Source organism: Herpailurus yagouaroundi, unplaced genomic scaffold, assembly GCF_014898765.1.
Source record: "Herpailurus yagouaroundi ecotype Mexico unplaced genomic scaffold, PumYag 210, whole genome shotgun sequence".
NCBI lineage: Eukaryota > Metazoa > Chordata > Mammalia > Carnivora > Felidae > Herpailurus > Herpailurus yagouaroundi.
This window is the reverse complement of record NW_024412441.1, coordinates 16,375,938-16,401,311: the sequence shown is the minus strand read 5'-3', so window position 1 is coordinate 16,401,311 and position 25,374 is coordinate 16,375,938. Positions and strand designations below refer to the sequence as shown.

Sequence of the window (25,374 nt, the reverse complement as noted above, 5' to 3'; positions counted from 1 at the left end):
TATTTAGGAAAGATCATGAGTGTTTTGACAATTGCTTTTATACAGCCCATTGAATTGAAGGGTTACATCAGCATTCCTTACAAGAAGGGGCATATTTAATTTCGTTCAGTACCTTAGGTCCTTCCTCAGTAAAGGATTGGGTATTTTAGGGCAAAAAAAAAAAAAATAGCATAGAAGCATTCCTTAACCTCAAAGCAGCTTTTCCTCTGTTTGCTGGAAATATTAATATGAAACAGAAACAGAGATGGACTGAGAGTCATGCTCTAAGTTTGTATCACGTAGAGAACTACCTTAGAATAACCCTGTATCAGTCCCCTGGATTTGTCTTTCCTTTCTTTCTTTGTAAGAATACCATGTAACGAAAGATTTCCTCTTCTTTTAAGACTGTATTTCTCAATGCAAGCTCGCGGAGAGACTGATAGAGAAAAGTTGCTGTTAATGTATCAGACAAATGATCAAATAATAAACGGACTTTTTCCTCTGAACAAGGACCTGGCATTAGAAATGGCAGCTCTTTTAGCTCAGGTAACTTCCATGTTTTATAAAGTAATATTTTGTTAAAGGTAAGATCCTAATTTCTACATTGATTGAAGTATAGCAAAACAATATACCTTGTAATTCTTTAAATTCACGTTGCTGTGATTAACACCTTAAAACTTACAGGCATATAATTACAGTTTGACTCTGAATTGCTGACAACCACGGTGGTGATGTTGACTGAGACAGTATTCCTCGTGGAACCTGGTTTCTTAGTTATCTTAACAGTATCCCACTAGGCTCTGCATTTAGTAAAGGAATTTCAGTGTAGAGTTGCAGGGCTGAAGATGCCATGCTGAAATCATTCAGTAATCTAATAGGAATGGATCTTTTCGGGGCATCTGGGTGGCTCAATCTGTGAGCGTCCGACTTCGGCTCAGGGCATGATCTCATGGTTCGTGAGTTCGAGCCCTGCATCAGGCTCGCTGCTGTCAGCCTGTCAGCGCAGAGCCCGCTTCGATCCTCTGTCCCGCTCTCTCTGCCCCTCCCCTGCTTGCGCCCTCCCAAAACTAAATAAATACTAAAAAAAAAAAAAAAAAAAAAAAAAAAAAAGGAGTGGGTCTTTTAAAAGACTAGAGCACTTTCTTTTATTTACCTATTGTACCGATAGGATTAAGTTCAGATGTTTATAAACACACGCAGAAATCAATAGTGACTTAATCCAAATAGAAAGGTATTTGTCTGTCACATAGAGAGACAGGCAATCTGGCACCTCTGCAGAGTCGCCAGAGGCATGGGCTTTATCTTGCTCTCCATTCTTCTTTCCCTAACATGTCCTTTTCATGGTCCTGGAGATCTACCAGAGCTCCAGCTATTACATCAGTGTCCCAGGCATCAGGATGGAGGAAGGGCTGAAGCAGGGCATGCCTTTCCTCCTTTGAGAAACTTTCCAGAAGTTACCCAGAGAACACTTCCATTTATGTCTCCCTGGTCAGAACTTGGTTGTATGGCCTTGCCAGCCTACAAGGGAGACTAGCAAATATGGTCTTAGCTGGCTGGCAAGGAGCACAGCTCCTAAGTAAGTCCAAGGTTTTTATTACTCAGAAAAGAGAGAAGAGTCGTAAGAGGCAGCTCACAGTCTCCACCACAAATGAGTCTCTGCACAGCTTAATTAAGGAACAGTGTTAAGGCAACTCTGTGATACGTCATTGGGACAAAGGCTTAGATCTCCCGAAGTCTGTGGTCCTTGCACAGTGCACACCGTCCCAGGACATCTCTTTATTTACCACCTGTGCCGGGGGTTCCCAAATCTTTTCTCTCCAGTTCACTTCTCTCATGCACTCCTTAAATTCGGCCCAGCAGGAACCGAACTGTCTTCTCTCCTTTTCCTTCACCTTCTGTATCTTCACTGTGCTGCTGTCTCCTCATGCAAGCTTCGAGTCCAGGAATCATCACCGACTGCCCTCCTTTTCACTCGGTCCCACCAGTCACCACATCCTGCCCATTGTAACTCTAAGATACATTCTCCTCTTCACTCGTCTGCATTTTGGTCACCATTGCTGGGTGTCGGACCACCATCGCGTCCAGCCTGCTCTCCTGCAGCAGGCTTCTAGCTCATGAGCCTTTCTCTGGTCTGATCCCCTACAAATCTGTGCTCCACCCAGATGCTGGAGAGATTGTTCTAGTTAGCTATTGCTACATAAAGAAATGACTGCAGGACTCAGCCACTTAACATAATAGTTTGGGCAGGGATGGGTAAGGACAGCTGGTCTCTGCTGCATATGGCCGCAGCTGGCCTTGCTCGAAGGCTGGCTGTGACTCTGCCGCTGCAGAGTTCACTCACATGTCTGGCGTCTGGCGCTGGCTGTTAGTTGGGACTTGAGCTGGGGCCATCAGTGGGAACACCTATGCGTGGCTTCTTCATGTGGCTGCGTGTGCTTCCCCACAGAATGGCGGTTGGGTGGCAAGAGCAACGTACGGAAAGAGGGACAGGAAGTGGGGGCCACCATTTTCTTAAGACCCGGCTGGGAGGCTGAGCCGTGGTGCTTTGTTTGGAAGCTCTGGAATTGGGGTGGAGATCTAGCCGACAGGTGGATCTCGCTGTCATTCCCTTGTGTACACAGGGCATTTGTGAGCTGCACTCCACCTGCCTCTCCAGCGTCATCTGTTAATATTCCCTGCTTTGAACTTTATGCTCCAGCAAAATGGAAACTTTGGTTCCCTGCGCAATTCCCTGACTTGCGTATGGCTCACTTTTTCTTACCTCTTCTGTGTACTTATTTGTCTGCTCCACCTGAAACATTTCAGCCCCCATTCCTTCACCTGTTACTTTCAATGTATCCTTTTTAAAAAAATTGATTGATTGATTGATTGATTGATTTTGAGAGAGAGCAATTGGTCGAGGGGCAGAGGGAGAGAATCCCAAGGAGGCTCCTTGCTGTCAGCACAGAGCCTGACGTGGGGCTCGAACCCATAACTGAGAGATTATGTCCCGAGCCGAAACCAAGAGTCGGATGCTTAACTGACTGAGCCACCCAGGTGCCCCTCAATTTATCTTTCAGTTTTCATCTGAGGTGTCACTAATTCCAGAAAGCCTTCCTGAATTCTGCCTGCGTGGGTTAAGTGTCCCTCTTGGGGTTTTTGTCATGTCCTGCACGGTACTGTCTTTACCTCAAAGGTTTATTATTATTCATTTGTTTCTGCTTCACACCACTGGCTGTAGCCTCCCTGAGGGAAAGGGCTGTCCCTATTCATCTTTGTACCTAGCACAGTGCCTTACACATAGTCCATTCTCCATTGGATGAATGAATAGTTAATAATTGAGTTTACTTTTTATAACAATTTTATGGTCCTCCAAACTTTAAAGCATCCCTGCTGCACTGAGGGTTCTCATTTTGCAAGCAATGAAAAGCTAAGGAAAAGACAAATAGGTCACAAACTTTCTTGGTGATAGGATTAGGTATGATTTCCTATGCCTTGCCATTCTAGGTTCTAGTCCTCTAAAGGCATCTCTTTAAAATCACTCTCATTTTCACTAAAATTTAAGTTAGTCGTCCTCTTTCAATTTTTAATTTTATCAGAAAGTTTTTCTGAGAAAAATTATGTCTTTGAGAGAGATATACTTCTAACATGTTTTAGATGAATTTAAGGAAAGAGTAGGGAGGTAAGACTATGCGTACACCTAGAAAATTCTGAACATGTTACTGACTGAAAAGTATAATTTCTCCATCTATGAAAGGAAAATTAAATAATATCTCCGAACTCTTTTCCTCAGAGTAGTCTTTGTGAAGACAAATTAAATATACTCATCTGAGATCTGTAGAAGAAAAGTTCTTTCTGTTGAAGATTTGACTACCTCTAGGCCCTTGTTGATACTCTCTTTCTTAGGAAATTCTTGGAGCTGATCATTAATCATTGTGCATAGTGTCTGGTAGGGCATCGTGTTGATGTGAGTCATATTGGGAACTCTCTGAGTTGATTTTCAGTTATCCTGCAAACATTTATGTGCTCCTCCTGACACTGACCTTGGAGATTCCACTGTACGGTTCCCTAAGAGAAAACGTTGCCTTGAATGGCCTATTTTTGTGACTGTTGGTTGTCCAACTGCCATCTCCTTGGGGGATGAAGCTTGCTCTTAGGTTTCACAGATAGCTGTGCCGAGTATGGTCTGGTGATAGGTGAGGACAATAAAAAGTTTGCTCTGGGGGAAGGATTTCAGTATGTTTGAAGAACAGATGGACAGCTTATATTTAGTGTGGGGAAATTAGGGAAGGAGGTAGGAAATGAGGATGAGAGTTGAATAGCAGGGCCAAGCCAAGAAACCAACAACTAAGAAACTGGTCAGAGAACCTGGAAAGGTAGAATACACTGTAAGTGTAAGGTTCAGCTAAGGAATTTAGATGGCAATGGATCAAACTAAGAGCTAGAAAATAGAAGCCACAGGGGTCAGAATCTCAGAGGCTGGTTGTGCTAACAGCTTACCTGGAGGCAGAACATCCCCTTGAGATGGAGACCCAGCCTAGTCTGGATGGAACCCTCCATCTGTTTATTGGGGAGTGTTGTAGGTAAGGATGTGAATGATCAGTAGGACATTCATCTGAATGTCCCCACTCCATTTCCCTCCTTGAGCCCTCTTTGGTACCCTATATAAGGCACTTGACATGGGTCGTTACAAATATAAACAACTTGTTTATACTCAACTTGTTTATACTTCAGCCTCCTCTGTTAGACAATAAACTCTTTGAGGGTAGGAACTGTGCTCAGCTGTTTTTTTTGTTGTTGTTGTTGTTTGTTTGTTTGTTTTTTCTCACTTCACTTAATATGTGCCTGACATATAATGGAGACTCCATATAGGTTTGGACGAATGAATGGGTGGATGAGTGGATAGAGAGATGGGTGGGTGGGTAGAGAATGGCATCTGTGTAGCCTGTTCATAGAGATAAGGATTGAACATTCTTTCATTCAAGATGAAAGGGAAATACAGGACTCTATTCCCAGAATAATAGGGCAAGTAGATGGATACAGAACCATTTATGCAGAAAATCTAGGAAGACAGTAATGAGAATGTCATTCTTACTCCCATTATATTCAGTGGAGACCTTTAAGTAGAAATAATACTTTTCTGAGATTTCTCATAGTTTTAGAACTCTTTTGTCTTTTATTATTAGCTCCCATTTTGCTTTATTATTAGCAACTAGTACCCTAAAAACAAAAAATTATCCTATGCTCTTATAGCTAATAGTATTAGTGGCCCTTAGCAAATACTACTAGATGGCAGCATTAACCAAGAGTGGTTGATGTAGAAATGGAATTGAAATGTTTGAATTACAGATTTTTTTCTAAATTAGAATTCAAATGGAATTTAGATTTTATTAATACTTATGTATGGTTATAAATTCCATAATCACACAATCATGACAAATAGATTTATATATTATAAAGAATGTTCAGAAACAATGAAACTAATTAAAAAAAAAAACTCTTCAATACCTTTCATTTTCTTTTTGGATTTGCAATTAGGTGGAGATTGGAGATTTTGAAAGACCCTTTTCGACTCCAGCAGGGCATGTTCCTAATCAGTGCAAAGCAAATCAAACTCTAAAACAAGTCATAGAAAAATTTTATCCTAAAAGGTATAGAGATGACTCCTCTGAAGAACAGTTAAGGTAAGGAAGTACTTGTGACTCTTTAAGGGTAGAGTCACACTGGTGTCTTGGTGATATTTTTCTGTTCAAATTTTAAAGATGAAAATCATTATACGTGATCATTTTCTTAAGATTTTTTTAATACTGTTGACTACCAAGAGGTTATCGATCTTCTCATTTAAGATGGACCTAGAAACTTGAGAATCCGTATTTAAAGTTTTAAAGAAAAGATGTTTACCTTAAGTTAGAAGATCTACTTTTCATTTGATCTTATTCATTCTTGTCCAAATTAACCCTACTAATAAAAAGAAAAAAAAATGGCCAGTACTGTGTTTAGTGTTATGAAGTGTTTACCAAAAAGTTGTATCTCTTGGGGTATTCTATTATAAACAGATTAGAATAAAAACAAACTATCTGCCTACACAAGATTTTTTTAATATAAATTTTTAATTGAATTCAACTAATTTGGAATTTTGGTTTTAGAGACTATATGAAGAAAGGGTAATTCAATTTAAAAATAGAGGCAAATCCAATTCAATGAGTTTTCCAAAATAGAAACATTTAAGATCAGGCTCTTGTCTCTGTAGAAGTAAGCAGTTGCCATTGTGATTTTATTTAAGGCATCTCCCCTGCAGCTAACATCTCTCTAAGCCAGGGGTGGTAGTACCTAAAATTCCCCCATTAGGGATTCATTCTTTGGTTTCAATGTCTTGTACTTCTCTTTAAAAATGAAAGCCATTCCAATGAGAAATTACCTTTTAAAACTAATTTACACTAAGGTTTGATGTTAGCTTATCAGACTTTTTTTAACTTTGCCCAATGGGGAACTTGGATCATGCTGAAAGCACTAATAGTATGAGAATTTAGTGAGAGGAATGTGCCAAAAGGACAAGGGTGGACAGTGGTGAGATGGGAGTCACAAGATCACAGCTCCTCCTGGGTGACACCTCAGTACCCCAGTTGTCCCAGGATTGGCTCAAGGAGAGCTTTCTCTTGGGAGGAGGATACACTGTTTATGTTCTTGTTTTTGCTTTTGCGTTTTCGTTTCTGTTCTTTTCTTAGGCAGCTCTGCCAGCGACTGTCAACCAGATGGATGGCCCTCCGGGGACACAGTGCTGCTGATTGTGTGCGCATTTACTTGACAGTAGCCAGGAAGTGGCCATTCTTTGGTGCCAAGTTATTTCTTGCAAAAGTAAGAAAGGATGGGAGGGAGATGCGGAATAGAAACGTTCACCTGTATAGTTGCCCCTGTGCAGTTCACTGAAGTAACACAGTGACCACGGTGACCCCAAGTTTAGTATATCCGGCTTTTAAAAAGAAAATAAGGCGGGATGCCTGGGCTGCTCAGTCTGTTGAGCATCTGACTCTTGATTTCAGCTCAGGTCATGATCTCAGGGTTGTGGGATCGAGCCCTGCATTGGGCTTCAAGTTGAGCGTGGAGCCTGCTTAAGATTCTCTGCCTGTCTCCCTCTGCCCCGCTCCCCCGCTCACACCGTCCCTCTCTAAAATAAATGTAAAAAGAAAAGAAAAGAAAACCATGAAGGGACACTAAGGAAAGGGCAGGAGTGTCACCAGCTTCTCCGTCTTGCCGCCAACCTTAAGTCACCTGCATTCTGCAGGCTCATCACTAGACTGAAGGCAGCAGCTGAACTCCACTTTCTTGTCCGCATCCATGCATCCTCTTACCCATTTATCATTTACTCTCTCACTCGTTTGCTTGTTTATTTAATGTCTAGTGACTTCTGTTTGCCAAACATTATGTATCTAGAGATACATAAGCCCATGGTTTCAGATGGGTTGTACCCAAACTTCCGGGACCCCACAATCCAGTGTTGCAACAGGCCCGCAAACAAGCACCATAGAGTGAACATGGTTAAGAGTGACAGGGACAGGGCGCTGTGGGAATACTGAGGAAGGAGAGGTGAGCCCTGCCAGCAGGTGGCCAGCCCAATACCCAAGAGAAGAACTGTACTTTTTGAACTCTTCTTTCTGTGGAACCATGTCACTTTATAGTCTCTCAGGCTCCTAAAATACTCCTTGTTTTGTGGTATATGTGTGTATGTGTTTGGTCTGTCCTCATTAATAAGTTGTAGGCATCTTGAGGGTGTAGACTCACTGATCCTGAAATCCTCATCTTGTGCACACTGTTATTCTTTGCATGTAAATACCACGTAATACATTTTTGCTGAATAGCTGTGCCACTTTGGGCAAGTCAGTTAGCCTCTCTGAACCTCATTTTTATCATCTGTAAGTGACAACTCAGGCTAGAAAAGTAAAATCTAGGGTATCTTCTCATTCTAATTCCATGAGTGGCAGTATCATTGTGAGGTAAGAAATTATACTGCTCCTGGTACTGAAAGCTGTATACTAATGAGTAAGTGGGTGCTGTCATTATGCTTAAACATCTGTGAAATGAATATATTTGCAAGGAGTTGAACATGTTTTTTACAAATGTAAGGACTAGATTTGAACTGTAGAGTAGCATTTTACACTGAATTTTAACTCTGATTTCAGCATCAGAAGGAATACTAAATATTCTTCTTTGATTATGTGCTCTGTGCTTTTTTAGCACAGAAATATTATTAAATAATGATGTAGCATTTGCTTGTTGCATGACTGGCATCTTTTCTCTACTCTTCTTTCTTTATTCTATGCAGACATCTCCTTTGCTTAATAGCATCCATCGGGGGCTGTAAGTATATATACTATCAAATACACCGTTTTAACTTTTTTCCCTATTTTAGCCGTTTTTAAGTGTACGTTTCTGTGGCATTAAGCACATTCACATTATCATGCTCCCCTCACCACCATCCATCTCCACAACTTTTTCATCTTCCCAGATTAAACCTCCATACTCCTTATTCTCCCTTCTCCCGGGGCCCTGATATCCGCCATTCTGCTTCCTGTTCTGTGTATTTGACTGCTCTAGAAACCTCATGTAAGAGGAATCATACAATATTTGTCCTTTTGTGGTTGGCTTCTTTTTCTTTTTTTCGTTTTTTAAATTATTATTATTTTTTCATTTAAATCCAAGTTAGTTAACATATAGTGTAATAATAATTTCAGGAATAGAATTTAGTGATTCATCACTTACATATGATACTCAGTGCTCATCCCAACAAGTGCCCTCCCTAATGCCCCTTGCTGATTTAGCCCATCCCCCCACCCACAACCCCTCCAGAAACCCTCAGTTTGTTCTCTGTATTTAAGAGTGTCTTACGGTTTGTCTCCCTCTCTGTTTTTTATATTATTTTTGCTTCCCTTCCCTATGTTCATCTGTTTTCATCTTAAATTCCACATATGAGTGAAATCATATGATATTTGTCTTTCTCTGACCGACTAATTTCGCTTAGCATAATACCCTCTAGTTCCATCCATGTTGTTGCAAATGGCAAGATTTCATTCTTTTTAATCGCTGAGTAGTATTCCATTTTATATGCATACCACATCTTCTTTATCCATTCATCAGTCAATGGACATTTGGGCTCTTTCCATAATTTGGCTATTGTCAACAGTGCTGCTGTAAACATTGGGGTGCAAGTGTCCCTCCGAATCAGCATTTTTGTATCCTTTGGATAAATACCTACTAGTGCAGTTGCTGGGTTGTAGTGTAGTTCTATTTTTAACTTTTTGAGGAGCCTCCACACTGTTTTCCAGAGTGGCTGCACCAGTTTACATTCCCCCCAACAGTGCAGAAGGGTTCCTCTTTCTCTACATCCTCGTGATTGGCTTATTTTTCTATGCAGAATGTCTTCAAGGTTCATCCAGTGTTGTAACGTGTGTCCAAATTTCCTTCTTTTTAAAAGCTGAATAATATTCCATTGCATGTATATGCCATATTTTGTTTGACCAAAGGACAATAAAAACAACATTTTGTTTGTCAAAGGACTGGGGGGTTCAATGGCTTAGGTTAAATGGCATCGTGTGTGTGTGTGTGTGTGTGTGTGTGTGTGTGTGTTTGTGTATATATATATATATTTATATATACACACACATACATATATATTTTTTTAAATTGTTTAAAAAGAGAGAGAGAGAGAACATGAGCACGGGGAGGGGCAGAGGGAAAGAGAGAGAATGCCAAGCAGGCTCACACAGCCTGGAGCCTGATGCAGGGCTCAACCCCTGGGATCATGACCTGAGCTGAAATCAAGAGTCGGACACTTCACTGACTGAGTCCCCCAGGCACCCCAGCATCCTTTTAATGCTTACCTATCCTTAGCAAACAGACTCTCAGTAGATAGTAACCCAGGAGTTTTTATACATGAGATTCTGATAACTTTTACCTTATACAAATATAGTATATGTGTAAATACTACAGATTCATCCCAGTTGCTTATCTATGGTCTCAGCATACTTTCATAAGGTTTAGGAAAAGTAGTTAAGTTTTTGTTAGAATTTTAGTCATTGTTAAATTCACTTATTGTTGGGCGCCTGGGTGGCGCAGTCGGTTAAGCGTCCGACTTCAGCCAGGTCACGATCTCGCGGTCCGTGAGTTCGAGCCCCGCGTCGGGCTCTGGGCTGATGGCTCAGAGCCTGGAGCCTGTTTCCGATTCTGTGTCTCCCTCTCTCTCTGCCTCTCCCCCGTTCATGCTCTGTCTCTCTCTGTCCCAAAAATAAACAAACGTTGAAAAAAAAATTAAAAAAAAAAATAAATTCACTTATTGTTGAGCAATCATTGTGGAATGCTCAAAAACATTCATGGGTTTTAATTGGGGTTTAGTGGTGAGAGATTCTTTTTATTAATATAATTTCATTGTTTTTTACAATAAGGAATTTAGTGGAAAATTTGGTATTTCTCATTACCATTCATCACACAGTTTCATCTTTTCTTTTTATTCTATCATTGTGAGTCATTTGAGTGTCAGATTCAATAAACTTTCAGAAAAAGTATGCATTTACACACCTTAGAAACACACATGTATTTTGTTTCATTAGGATTTTGGTCCTCATAGAAAACCAACAAGCTTATTAACTCTTAGCCTCTTAACACAAAAGAAAAGTAAGATGTAAACACTGTTGTTCCATGTTAAAGATGAGGAAATTGAGCCTCAGAGAGATTCAGTAGCGTTTCCAATTGTACAGCTAATAAATGGCAGATTGAGAACGCAGACCCAGGTCCCCTGCTGTCAGATTCACTTCTCTTTCCATTACATGCCACCGCCTCTGCCCCAGGAGAGATTTTTCCCCCCGTAGGTTTCGTGTTCTCTTTTTTCTCCTTCAGGAGATATTTTTAATAAAAATAAGTTGCTGTTGTTGTTGCAAATGTTGCACTGCATTGTGACTAAAAACTATTTCTGTGATTTGGTTAGCGTTTATTATGTTTTCATCTCTTCACAGCCCATAACTCCATCACCACTCGGAAGTACTGTCATGTGGCTGGCTATCCACGAGGATGGCTTAAGCGTCTTAGAATACAATTCCATGGTAAGAATAAGTTGCACGTTGAGTCAACTGTTTGCATTGCTCAATGTACATACACAGAAGGTAATGATCTCTTCATACGCTTTTTCTTATACACAGATAACATCCTTCCTTTCTAAAAAAATTTTTTTGAACGTTTATTTTTTTCAGAGACAGAGAGGGACAAAGTATGAATGGGGGTAGGGGCAGAGAGAGGGAGACACAGAATCCAGAGCAGGCGCCAGGCTCTGAGCTGTCAGCACAGGGCTCAAACCCATGAACCATTAGATCAATACCTGAGCCACAGTCTGATGCTTAAACAACTGAGCCACCCAAGTGCCCCCATAACATTCTTCCTAATACTATCATGAATAGTCATTTTTACAAATACAACTGTGATTGTTATTTAACCTTTTAAAACAAGATTGGACGGGTTTTGAATTGCATATGAGGAAAATACTAAATACCATGACTAAATTGCAACCATGGTTGTATTCATAAAACAACTATTCATTTATAGTGTTAGGAAGATTGCTTCCTGTGTAAATGAGAATCTTTAAGATAACATTAATGTAGGGGCACCTGGGTGGCTCAGTCGGTTAAGTGCCCAACTCTTGGTTTCGGCTCAGGTCATGATCTCATGGTTCATGAGATCGAGCCTGGAGTTGGGCTCTGCACTGACAGCATGGAGCCTGCTTGGGATTCTCTCTCTCTCCTCCTCTCTTTCTGCCCCTCCCCTGCTCTCTCTCTTTTTTTAAAAAAATAAAAAATAAATAAAAGAATGGTGATATCTAGTGTTAGCAAGACTACAGTGCTGGGAATATAACTGGATATAACTTTTCCCCAGGAGAACTTGGAAATATTCTCAAAATTGTCCTTACTTTTTTGAAGTAACAATTCCTCTAATTGAGATTTACAACTAAAGAAATAATTAGCTATGTGTATTATGAAACATGTCAGAATATATGCATTGAAGTATTGTTCAAGATAGTAACAAATAAAAAATGATTTAAATTTCCTGCAATAAGAGATTGGCTAAATAAAAGATTATCTATCAAATCATTTCAAATAATGTTATACAAGTATATTTGTTGTCATGGGAAGATATTTATAATTTGTTGTTAAATTTAAAAAGAAGCAGAATCCTGAACAATATGCACCATACTATTTCTGTTTATATATATCAAAATCTATATATCAGGGTGAACCATATAGTTTTGCCGATATTTGACCGACCATTTTTTACCTTAGAAAGTATCAGTTTCAAAAAAAAAGTATCAGTTTCACATGGTTCAACCTAATATGTATAGAGAGAGATCTTGAAGGACATTTACAAAGGTATTAACCGTGTTCTTCTACTGGATGCTGGAATATAGGTGCTTTTGATTTTCTTTTTGTATTTTCTGTTTTGTCTGCATTGAGTTATTAGCTTCAGAATCAAACTATATTTTAATTATAAACGTAAATGATGCCTCCGTAAAATTAGTACATTACTATTTTAAATCATAACAGATTTTCTTTTAGAAAATAATTCTTTGTATTATATGTAATTAATACCAGCATTTTTCTTTTTTAGTGAAGTATAGTTAACATATAATGTTAAGTTAGTTTCATTGATATCAGCATTTTAATGGAAATATATGCTATTAATCATTTCTCATCTTTCTTTGAAAGTAAAGAGTATATAAGATATTAACTTTTTATTCTCTTTGAAGAGGTTAATAATCAGCTATGTGTACAAGAGTCTAATGACCTTTGGAGGTCATCAAGATGATTTTATGATAGTCATTAACAATACACATTCAAAGGACAAACCAACAGAGAAATTACTTTTTGCCATGGCAAAACCCAAGGTGAGTAGAAGCCTTTCTACCAGCTTTTTTTATACTAGTTTTTTCATGCTAACACATTTATTGTGCAAAAAGTAGGTTGCAGATGGGAAAACAGACTTACTTACAATCAGACAATCCTAGGTCTAAATTCTGGCTTACCTCATCTTGCTAAGCTTTGGTTTCCTCCTCTAAAAAATTATAGGAGGCTACCTATTTTTTTTGGCTTTAAGAATTAAATGATGGAATTGTTAAAATGCCTTAGCCCAATGCCTGGTATACAGAAGGTTCAAAATAAGTGGTCTTGATGTAAGTTGTTGTCAGGTACCTTTTACACATTATCTTATTTACTTGGGGTAATTCAAGTTACGGACTCATTAGTGGGAAGAGCGAGGTTTTATAATTAAGACTTTACTTGTCCTTTGTAGTTTTAACGTCGATAAGTAAAAACAGTAAATACAAGGGCTACATTTTAGTATGTAATTCCAGTTTTTGTAAAAAGAATGAAGCATCGAGTTCCCTAAAACTTTAAAATTGTCTTAAAATTATCAACCAAAAGAGACTACTTTTTTAGAATCTGACACCTTTTTTTCAATAGCAGACACTGAAGCAAAGGCCAGTAAGTGCAGAAGATTGAGACATACTCAGGACTTCACCTAGTCTCAATAAAAAGTTGATATTATGCACTGAGGTTCTTGATTCACATACGCACACATAATTGGCAGCCTGTGCTACTGTCACATTTTTTACCGTCACAAAACATTGCCGCTACATTTGATTGTTAAGATCCACTCTTCCGCCGGTTTAAGCAGCAGGAGAACGTGTCAGTGCCTTGATGGTGCTGAACATGTAAGTACTTCACGGATCTGGAGAGGAGGGGATTCTGCTAGCCTGGGCACTTGCACATATGGAGACCGCCAGCCCTTTCCTCTTTTGAAAGTGATGAGAACTTCTCCGGAGCATTAACGAGTCTATTTTTCTTGCTTTAGATTCTTGAAATCACTCTTTTGATCGCCAGTTACATAAACAACTTCCATCAGCAAAAGGCAGCCTTTCACCACCTCTCTGCTCCGGCTCTGCTCTCAGCCCAGACCCGGGGGCCGGAAGCCAGGGCAGCGGGAGGCCAGCCCCTGCTGTCAAGCAGCAGACCAACCAAAGGCCCCACTCTGCTCTGAAAGCTCGGGAGCCTGAACCCTCACTCCCACCCTCCAGCCAATGGCTGCATCAGCTGCAGATAAGTGCGTTGACACACTGGCAGTGTTGCGCCCACACTGGTTTTCCGAACTTCAAAAATGTGGGCGTTTCTCTCTTTCATTTGATCCTTAAATATTCAAATGAACACGACAAATGAACCATAAGCACAAAATTCGCCCACGTGCTGATATTCTCGTAGATTAAATGGGTTAGAATTCATCATGTTTCCACCTCCTTTGTCCCTTGCCATCAGACACATCATGCAGTGTGGCATTGTTTTGTCTCTTGAAAAAAATATTCTGGCAAAGGGAGCTACCAAACTCCCATTTGGCAAGCCAGTTAATTATTTGGAAGCGCTCACTGCCAAAAAATTAAGTGCTGTGATCAAGTGTGCTTTTAATGAACGATATGGTGTTCGGAAGGACATGTACAGTGTCAGCAACAGCTGCAGGGTGCTGTTTAGTGGCACAGTTTTAGAGCCGGCACAGTGCTTGTGGCACCAGGAATCACCGTGAGTAAACAAGAGTTAGGTAACCAGAGCCTCCTGTGTGGTATTAGAAAGTGCAGCCTGTCACCTTTTCAGATCACTGGAGTGTAAAGTTTAAAACGAGACAGTGACTCCTCACATTCCTTGGCTATTACTGGATGGCCCGAGTTCACTGGAGTATTGCCCACATTTCCTTGCATTTGGTGCTGGGTCATCTTGACCTCATTTTGTTAAATAACATCTTTGAAAACAAACAGATGCTTAAAACTTTGCCCTTGTATAGTCATTTTTAATTATGGTTGTAGTATAAATGTCCCCAAAGTATATTTTAAAAGAAAAGAGAAAGAATTCTTCTGTCAAAGGAGGTAAACTTTTAGTTGAGAGAGTCTAGAAATGTGTTACTTTGCTGGAATACATGAGTGGTCAGTTCGTTCCAGTATGTGCCAAAACAAAGTAATTAGTATTCATGATAAAAATGAAACTGTGATAAGACATGAAAATTATATTATAAAACTGTTTAATTGCAATAGTAATCATGAGTATACTTAATTTTATTTATGTGGAGAATATTTGTATTTATTTTTTGGACATGTATTTATCACTTTGTGTGTGGTATTTGTTTTTTTTTAACCAATTTGAAAAAAAAAAATGTTAGCTGCTGATTTAATTTGTTGGCAGAGCCTTCATAGTTTCCTCTTTGCTGCTTTCTCCCTATGGCAATATACTGTTGTCACACTAAGACTTTTATAAAAATATTCCATCTCGTATCAGCGTCCTTCGAAAGGGCAGAGCCAAGAAATACACTGCTCAGCTAAGATTTTTGCTTTATTGGGAATGACAAAAAGAAGGTCAAAAAACCCCATAGAAATAGATTTCCATTTACTATTTCCCCGAATCTTTTGAGCCACAGCCACTCTCAGCATAAGCAAGTTGATTTTTGAGAATAAACAAGTTACCAATTTGCGATGATTCTCAGGAGTCTTTTGGCTGGCATCCAATAGAGTTTCTTAGTTCCCAGGAAACTGTTCAGTAATCACTAGTTGGTAAGCCAGAGGCTTGGCAGAGCTTACATCTGTGTGAGGACTTTATTCCTAGGCAATAGTTACTTCACCATCGGGTAAGCACACCCCACTCCAAATCTTCTCATTTGAACAAGTAGTGAAGGCTTAGCTTAAATGGTGGCATTTATTTTTGATAGAACAGAGATAAAATATTTTGATGGAAAGAAATCAATTTTCTGTAACTGATGATGTGAAAATTTTATTTTCTGGGAAATTACTTATATAGCCATTTAAAAAATTCAAAGTATGTTATTATGATTGGTTACAAGAGAATAACGTTACATGTTTAATTGTCATATTTGTCTCCTATCATTTTCTTCCCTTTCAATCATAATAAATGATTTACAAAACCCATTTTGAGCATTATCTTTTGAATACTCTTCGAGAAATACCTAATGTTTTCATTGTCAAAGCTGAGGTGTACTACTAGTGAAAATGGTAGTTATTACCTCCTTCTCTTGCATTCATGCTGTGTCTTCAGTGTTGCTTTGTTTTATCCGTATAAAAGGAAGCTGTTTTGGCAAATTGTAACTTTAAGATGTATGTATGCATATTGACACATATACAATATGTATAAATTGTGGGGTTCTCCTGTGATTTCATAATAAGCTCCATAAGTAGCTTATTTCAAGCTAATTGATGGGCTGTGTTTTAAACATTTATTGTAAATGTTCTGGGTTTTGTTTGTTTGTTTGTTTGTTTGTTTTTATGTGTGTGTGTCCTTAAAGTCAAATAGTGTCATAGCTTGGAAATGAATTTAACTTTCAGTTTACAGGAAAAGTTAGTCACAACTTATAAAGAGTCTTTCTTCTGAAAATGTGTTTCTAAGTTGACTATCTGAAAATTTTTTCCAAAGGAAAAAATTCATGGTGGCCAGGATCCCAGAACAATACACTTAAACCATAATTGTACTGTAGTATAATCCTGAAGAATTAGCCACATGGATAATCATATTTCTCTAGACAAGGACTTTAAGTGTTCCTGGGTTGCCAAGAACATATTTCACCTGTCCGCCTACCCCATAGCTGCCATGGAATTTGGACTTCCCCAGTGCGGAATCTCTGGCCTGATTCTTGGGGATCAAAGGCTCTAGAGATGTGGGGACTGAGGGAAGGGAAGTGAGAAGCATGAATAACAGCGTGGAGAAGCTTCTCTGCTAACCAGTTCCTGTAGAAATGGTATCTCCTTTTACATTTTTCCCCTATTTTCTTTTTCCTGGAAGAAGAAAGGGATTTTATTGCAATAGGAATCACTTTAAACTCCAAATTAAGGTAAAATCCACACACAGATATTTAATGTGAGGTGAGATTCATCCATATTCCAGTGAACCAAGACTCGGGCTTCTCTTGGGCACTTACGTGGGAAGGTGGGTCCTACAATGAAGAGTTGCATGGACCTGGACAGAGTGTGGGGGGAGGGGATGAGAGCCACACTTGCTCTATACCATAATTTTACCTGTTGAACTTAATTTTACCCATATCATACATAGTCACAGTGATTCTGGAGGCATATTTATAATCAACATCCATCCAAAATCTTCACTGTATGCTCTGTAAACATTTTTAGGCCCAATGATAGTCAAGAAACAAAAACATACTTATAGGGCAACATCTATGAGCAAATAAATCCAAAACAAGACACAAATGTTCACCCTAGCACTTGGATACAGGGTACCCTTCCTTCCAGTGCTTTGTTAACATAGTCTAATGGTGGGTGGCATCCCTTTCTGAAGGTGTTGGTAGGGTTATATTGGTGGCTTTATTAAAATCAGACAACTCTTCTAAAGCAAAGACAGCAATATAAAAAAATAGACAAGTTTGGGACAACTCCAAACTTTAAAACTCTTGCACATCAAAAGAAACAGCAGAGTGAAAAGGAAAGCTGTAGAATGGGAGAACATAATTGTAAGTCATATATATGATAAAAGGGTTAATATCCAGAATATGTAAGGAACTAATCAATAAAATAGCTTCTTCATTCAGCAGAAAATATGCTAATTTTCTCCAGAGTGGGGCATGGCTTGATTTTCCCAATTCTAGTTTGAAAACTCCCAGAGAAAGACTCTACATGGCCCGACTCATGTTAGGTGTTTACTCTGAAGCACTTCAAATGCTCATTATGAGGAGAATGCTTAAGTGACAAGAAATCTATATAGCAGGATATTATGCAGCCACCAAAGCTATGTTTATGATGGGTTTTTAAAAATGTATATGGGGAGGAGTGCCTGGGTGGCTCAATTGGTTAAGTGTCTGACTTCGGCTCAGGTCATGATCTCGCTGCTCGTGGGTTTGAACCCCACGTCAGGCTCTGTGCTGACAGCTCGGAGCCTGGAGCCTGCTTCAGATTCTGTGTCTCGCTCTCTCTCTGCCCCTCCCCAACTCATGCCCTCTCTCTCTCAAAAATAAACATTTAAAAAAGTTTTAAAAATTGGTATAGGGAAATACATGTTAAAATCAGGATGTTAGCTTTACAGTAAAATCCCAACTGTAAGAGGAAAGATTAGAATGAAATTAAACACTAGAGTGTGTAATAGTTATTACTTCTGCGTTGTGCTTATTTTAGCCTATTCATTTTCTCTGTATGCTATTTTTTTCTACAAGAAGTTTATATAATTTTGAAAACAAGGGAAAAAATGTAAAAACTCTGTCACTGTCTGGGCTATTGTTAATAGCCTCCATATGGACCTACAGACACAAAACATCCTTCACACAGCTGGAAAAAATTATCTCACTGAAACTCAGGTCCAGTCATGGAACACCCTGATTTTAAAATCGTATTCCGTTTCTCGTAACCAACCCAGTGAAATCCAGACTGCAAGATACTTCAATGTAGCCCAATCTCCCTGCCCTGTTTGCTCTTCCACTTTATGTGCTTGCACCTCGACTATTCACAATGCCACCAAATACACTCTGCACACATCTTTATTCTTCTGCACTGTTGTTTATTGCATTCAGCAAGCATCACAATACTGTCTTCTCCTCTATCACCACCATTGAAACCCTGGAGTCTTTTAGGAGTGATCCAGTAGGGGAGCTCAAATCTTTATGCAGTCCTGCCTTCAGAACAATTTTCAGGGCTCCTGGATGGCTCAGTCAGTTGAGTGTCCGACTGTCGATTTCGGCTCAGGTCATGATCCCAGGGTCATGGGGTCAAGCCCCAAGTCAGGATCTGCACTGAGTGTGGAACCTGCTTCAGATTCTCTTTTTCTCTCTTCCCCTCTCTCCTACTCATGCTCTCTCTCGCTCTCAAATAAAATTAAAAATAAAGAACGATTTTCATCTAACCAGGAAGGTCACTTACTTTGTCCAAATATGAAACCTCAGGAGGCATAAGGGTAAAAAAGGGAATTCATCTGCTCAATGAGATCAGTGGAATCCACTGAATCACCTTTGAACTAATGCTGGTGATTAAGGCCCAGCCAGACAAACTTTACCTTCCTTGTTATAATGCTCCTTTCTTCAACCTTCAATCCCAGTTATGCAAACAATTATACTTTTAAGATGCTAGTAGTGTGTTGGGGTGCCTGGGTGGCTCAATCGGTTAAGCATCCTACTTTGGCTCAGGTCATGGTCTCGAGGTTCGTGAGTTTGAGCCCCGTGTCAGGCTCTGTACTGACAGCTCAGAACCTGGCTCCTGCTTCAGATTCTTTGTCTCTTTCTCTCTTTACCTCTCTCTGCTTGCCCCCCGCCCCCCACACTGTGTGTCTCTCTCTCTTAAAAATAAATAAACATTGGGCCACCTGGGTGACTCAGTTGGTTGAGTGACCAACTTTGGCTCAGGTCATGATCTCACGGTTGGTGAGTTCAAGCCCCACATTGGGCTCTGAGCTGACAGCTTGGAGCCTGGTTGGTGAGTTCAAGCCCCACGTTGGGCTCTGTGCTGACAGCTTGGAGCCTGGAGCCTGCTTCGGATCCTGTGTCTCCCTCTCTCTGCCCACCCCCCTCAAAAATAAATAAACATTTAAATAAATAAATAAATAAACAAACATTTAAAAAATTTTTTTAAAAGATGCTAGTAGTGTGCCTGGATCATAGCAAGCAAAAATATTAGCTGCCGCTTTTGTTATTCATATCAACAGGGCTTTCTAATTAACACACAGAGGAGTTCCAAAGTTCCAGAACCCAAATTATCACACTGTCTCACATCAGTTTGTAAGCTTACAGGCAAGCTACGCCCAGGATGTAGATGCTGATTCAATGATAGATGTACCAATCTCACTTGCGATCATCCTCTATTGAACCACACTACTGTTATATTCCTTTCTATGTGCAAATGTAGCCTTCTAGGTCTTCAAAATGCTCGTAGGTGTTGGGAGGATTTTGTTCTTAAAGATTTCATCTCAAGCAAATGCTTTTTTTCCCCCCTTAAAAATTTGCCAGGCGCCTGGGTGGCTTAGTCAGTTGGGCATCCAACTCTTGATTTCAGCTCAGGTCATGATCTCATGGTTCATGAGATCAAGTCTGGGGGTCAGGCTCTGCACTGACAGCATGGAGCCTGCTTGGGATTCTCTCTCTCTTCTCTCCTCTATCTGCCCGCGTGCTCTCTCTCAAAATAAACATTTTTTTAATTAAAAAAAATTTTTGCTTCATTTCCAAGAATGTGATCTTTGTCTTCGTTCAAAGTTGCTGATCAGTAGCTTACAACTGATAATAACAAGCATGAAACACTTATAAGGTGTCAGGCACACATAATTTATATTTTACATATATTTATTTCATTTAAAACTCACAAATTTCCCCTGGTTTACATGATCAGATACTGAGGCTCAGAGATATTGAGTAATCTACGCACTGTGTCAATGTGGCAACTTAGCCAGTGTGACTTAGTCAGGACATAAATCTAAGTCCATCTCACTGTAAAAGCCCATGTTCTTGAACATCACACCATCCATCACCCAAAACCAAATGGCAGAAATGTGGAAGGAGAGTATCTCCTTCAAATATTCAAGACATCCTGGGCTATAGAGGCTGGGTCTACCCAGCCTTCATAACAGATCAAATGTTGTCACTGCCATGAATGTTGCAACAACTCCCTTCAGCATAATTACTTATTCTTATGTAATTTTTTGTACCTCTCTACAATAGCTTATATCACTGGTTTCCTTTGGGTTATTATATTTAGTTGTGTACATCTTTCTCAAGAGTAGGGATCTTGTCTTACTCATCACTGCATTCCTTACTCTGTGTAGCACAGAGTCTTGCATATAGTAATAACTCAATATTTGTTATTGATTTAGAGGTAAAGTAAATGAAGTATAGTGGAGATGCATTTGCTTTATTAGCTTATTAATAAATGATGTGCTATTGCATAAAACCTGAAACAACTAAACAGAACGTTGGAAAATGTTAATATCACAAATATTCTTTGCCTCTAGTAAATCGCTAGAAAACAGCTCAGGAATTTGATTCACCCTCCATTCCCAAAGCACTGCTATTGGAGATGGAAAAGTTAACTGAAGAGAGAGAGCAGAGATCTCTGGCATATAGTCCGGTACTCAGTGGAATATGTTTTAAGTAAAAGAACACTTCCAACCCAGGGCTTTTAGGTCCCAGGTTTGTCAGACGCGTCACCTCGTTCTCTCACATCCCAGCCTTCGAGGCGTTGAGCAAGACTTGAAGAGCAACGCCTAGAACTACATTTCCCATGATGCCCCTCGTGTGCACGTAACCCAGCCTGCGACGTCGCTCCCATGGCAACCCAAGAGTCCGCACAGTCCCGCCCGCCTGGGAGATCACGGGCCTCCTTATTTTAGGCGGGTCCCAACGCCGAGTTTACGACACCGGGGTGGTCGACCAGGATGCCCAGGTATCCCCGCAGACGTGCTTGCTCCTGGCTTACGTTTCCCTCGATAGCCTAGCTTTCCCTTCTTTCCCACCCCGCCAGGAAGGGGCAGGAGAGGGAGGGCAGCTGCGGGCATATTTAGGGGGAGGAACCCGGGCGGGAGCTGCCTGTGGAAAACAATTGTGGGTCTGTTCTGCATGCAACCTCTGTCTGGATGGTCAGGAATCCGTAGGAACTACCCTTGAACATGTGGGTTCGGCCACAAGCAGGTAGAAAAGTTCTCCAGGTATAAAAGATTTTGAAAGTTCAACTCCAACCATTCACTTGGTAAAAATTTTTTGCAGGCCAAGGAATGTTCTAGATGCAGGGGTTCAGGCGGTGAATTAGACCACAAAGCCTCCTTCTCGGAGATGTCCCTGACTCCTCTCCTGGTTGCAGGGGTTCAGGACAATAATAAGTGAGGGAAACTTGAGAAAGCTGTGTGAAAAGCGTAAGATGACGTTTAAAGGGGGCCTGGAAAATACATTTTAGCTCTTCAGTTCTGTGATGTCAGTTTTAATTTCCTGCTTTCAAGATCACGCCTAAACCCTCTCTGAGCAACTTAGAAGGACGTCAGGGAGAGAGGGGTTCTGGAGTCCATCACAGAGCAGGGCAAATCTGTTTTTCTCACCTTGTGGATCATGGCCTGATCTCTGTTGAGTTTAATGAACCTTAATGTAAAAAATTGTCAGCTTCCTTCCCATGGGGGTATAATTGGTTGCAGTTATGAAGTTATGGTTATAGTTACAGATTTCCACCAGTGTCATGACTGGTGGCTGCACCACCTGCTCTCCTCTCTGCTGGGAATTTGGAAAGCAGATCGTCAGTTTGAAAGAATGGTGTATACCCGCGCCAGGTGGCTCAGTTGGTTAATCGTCTGACTCTTGGTTTCTGCTGAGGTCAGGAGCTCTCAGTTCCTGGGATAGGGCCCATTGTTATTGGGCTCTGTGCTAACAGTGCGGAGTTTGCTTGGGATTCTCTCTCTCTCTTAAATAAATAAACTTTTTAAAAATGTTAAGAAAAAGAAAGGTGTGTAAATGAAGAGCAGACAAGCCTGGGCTGAGTTCCTGGGGATTCACCTGTGAAAGAAATGCACGCATTTGGTGCAAATAATTAGGGACGCCTTTATTGGTCTTTTATAGCCCCTTTCTTCATCTCTGTTTCTTGAATAATAATTAGGAGCTCCCAGTAATTTTCAATAACTATATATAGGTCAAGCCCAAAATGAATTATCACATTTTAACAATCAATCGTGACCATCTTATAAGGTTGGTATTTTTCTTTAATTGGCAGTTTAGAGATGAAGAAACAGAAATAAGCCTGGAGAAAAGCACAAAAGCTTGCCTATATTAGGTGCTCAATAAATAATTGTTGAATTAATTAAAGGAATGAAGGGTCCAGAGAGGTTGGGTAATTTGCCATGTAGAAAGCAGCAAATTCTGGCTTAGAACAATTAGATCTCGTCTCTTTTTTTTTTTTTTAGTTCAAGACTCCATTTTTCATTTTCGTTTTAATAAAAGGTATAATCTGTGAAAAATTACATACGTTTATAGAGAGATGAATGGAAGGATTATTTTCAAAATGTGATTTTAGGTGATTTTTTTTCTTTCATTACATTTTATATATTAAAACAGGGAATCTTGAGCCAGAAATATAATTAAAAAAACAAAAAAGCGGGGCACCTGGGTGGCTCAGATGGCTAAGCGGCTAAGTGCCTGACTTCGGCTCAGGTCATGATCTCACAGTTTGTGAGTTCAAGCCCCGCATCGGGCCCTGGGCTGACAGCTCGGAGCCTGGAGCCTGCTTTGGATTCTGTGTCTCTCTCCTCCCTTCCTCTACTAGCACATTAAAAAATTAAAAAAACAAAAAACACAAGAAATATCTCAGAAAGCAAAGATTATTGGGCTCCCCATTTTCCTAGATGTTGGTGGTTTTCAAGTTGTAAATTTCCAAAATTCTGTGTACCTTCATATACATGTCTGAGAAGCTAACATACACAGCTTTCGACCTCGGCTGGAAGCCCCAAACTAAGGCAGCCTCAAATCCTAGTGGCAAAGACGTGGCTTATTATTTTCAGCTGATATGAACCAGTGCAAGGAAAATGACTAATCCTCAGAGGTTCTATCAGCTTATTGTCCCCCAAGAAAATGCTGTTGATTTGCTCTATAAATTTAACTAAACTAAAATTTCTCTGAGCATGAAACAGAAATTGGAAAAGATTCTCTTTGATTGTCTGAATTTTCTTTTTCTGCCTCTCATAGTGAAACTCTCTGGGAAATTGCAAAAGCAGAAGTGGAAAAACGGGGAAGCGGTGGAGGTGAAGGTGATGGAGTTGAAATTGGAGAAAAATCTGTTTTCTTCATTGGCAGTAAAAATGGGGTAATGCATTTTTTCCTCCTTTTATTCCCCCTCAAGTATTATGCTGATTTAGCAACCAGTGGTAAAATTTATTTTAATACTTTGGTAAACGTTTGGAAACTTCAACTCTTTAACCAGATGACCAGTCTCTGGCCTGCTGGTTACCTGCTGGCTGTGCCCTCCCTGGAGAGGGGCCCTGCTCATAGGTGAGTGGGGACTAACATCTAGCCTCAGCATTTCTTGTCAAGTGGTATGCTCCCGCATGAGCCATAGCAGCCCAGAGGAAGGACCGCTTGATTCTAATTCGACACTCAAAGGCACCATAAACACTAATCTGATGACCAATAGTTCTGGACTTGTACAACTGAAACAGGCATATAGATAACAAAAACATGAACCGTGTAGAATATGATACATTTAATCTTAACCAGAGTCATAGAAACCGAAGGAAACCTCGCACTGCCCTAGTCTTCTACAGTGGGGATTCTCACTCTGGGGCCCATGGGGGTACTTCTTGGGGCCAGGGAACTCTCTAGAAATGTATCCAGAATTGTGTGTGATTGTGTATCAGTGCATTTTTATGGGAAATTAGATTCTCCCAGCGTTCTAGCACTTCAAAAAGGTTAAGAGCCACTATAAAGAGTGGTTATATAGGGGCGCCTGGGTGGCGCAGTCGGTTAAGCGTCTGACTTCAGCCAGGTCACGATCTCGCGGTCCGTGAGTTCGAGCCCCGCGTCAGGCTCTGGGCTGATGGCTCAGAGCCTGGAGCCTGTTTCCGATTCTGTGTCTCCCTCTCTCTCTGCCCCTCCCCCCTTCATGCTCTGTCTCTCTCTGTCCCAAAAATAAATAAACGTTGAAAAAAAAATTAAAAAAAAAAATAATAAAGAGTGGTTATATAGTTCAACTGTCTCTAGAAATGGGGGAGTTATCTTTCACAAAGCAGGCTGGTTTCATTTTGTTAATTCCTAGTTACTGGAAAACCTGTGTTTTATTGGAACATCCAGTGTTCCCATTTCTGACCTGTAAAAGTGTCCGAATAGTTGGTATTTCTAATTCCAAGAACCTAATTCTTGGTCTTAACTCTGACCTGTAAAAGTCTGATTTCTCTTCTACTTGTTACATCTTTAAGTATTTTTAAATTGCCCTCCGAATAATTATAGACAACCATTTTGTTTCCCTGAGTCTGTTTCAGCTTTTGTATCTTCATTTCTTTCGCTCGTGCCTTCTGTGTTATGGATTCCATGTCAGTCATAGATTCTCTGTCATGATTTTAATTAACTCTCACCTGGAATTATTCTACTGTGTCATTCTCAGGAGGGAACAGAGTTTGTGAGGTTTTGCTTAACTGCAGTAGACTAGGTGTGCCACCTTCTCTTTTTCCAGACGCTGTGCTCCTATTATTGCATAGAAAAATCCTAGTAATCATGTAACCCTGTTCACTAAGGTTGAGCTTGAGGTCTGTAAGCCTTTTTCATTTACATTGTTTTGTCCTTAATTTTCTTAGATTGGGCCCTTTGTTACAGTCTGGTTTTATTTTTAATTATTTTTATTAAAATGATTCACAGATGAGGTTTATAAGCTCAAAGATAATCAAAAGGCGC

The 25,374-nt window shown here is 40.1% G+C and overlaps 2 protein-coding genes across 8 annotated transcripts in view; both read left to right on the top strand.

Moving 5' to 3' along the window:
• Window positions 1-21,308, top strand: part of PLEKHH2 (pleckstrin homology, MyTH4 and FERM domain containing H2) — a 121,433-nt gene extending 100,125 nt beyond the window's left edge. For 2 of the 6 annotated variants that reach the window (XM_040453887.1, XM_040453886.1), the window contains 6 exons: window positions 384-525; window positions 5,497-5,642; window positions 6,684-6,813; window positions 10,962-11,048; window positions 12,740-12,877; window positions 13,843-15,949. In XM_040453887.1, coding sequence (XP_040309821.1) covers window positions 384-525; window positions 5,497-5,642; window positions 6,684-6,813; window positions 10,962-11,048; window positions 12,740-12,877; window positions 13,843-14,028 — 829 coding nt within the window. In that variant the 3' untranslated portion in view covers window positions 14,029-15,949. Of the gene's footprint in view, window positions 1-383; window positions 526-5,496; window positions 5,643-6,683; window positions 6,814-8,278; window positions 8,314-10,961; window positions 11,075-12,739; window positions 12,878-13,234; window positions 15,950-21,185 lie in introns of those variants that run through there. The other 4 variants (XM_040453888.1, XM_040453890.1, XM_040453891.1 and 1 more) reach the window with 4 other exon arrangements.
• Window positions 21,288-25,374, top strand: part of DYNC2LI1 (dynein cytoplasmic 2 light intermediate chain 1) — a 43,964-nt gene continuing 39,877 nt past the window's right edge. For both annotated transcript variants that reach the window (XM_040453896.1, XM_040453895.1), the window contains exons 1-2: window positions 21,288-21,400; window positions 23,677-23,794. In XM_040453896.1, the coding sequence (XP_040309830.1) occupies window positions 21,393-21,400; window positions 23,677-23,794 (126 nt within the window). In that variant the 5' untranslated portion in view covers window positions 21,288-21,392. The remainder of the gene's footprint in view (window positions 21,401-23,676; window positions 23,795-25,374) is intronic.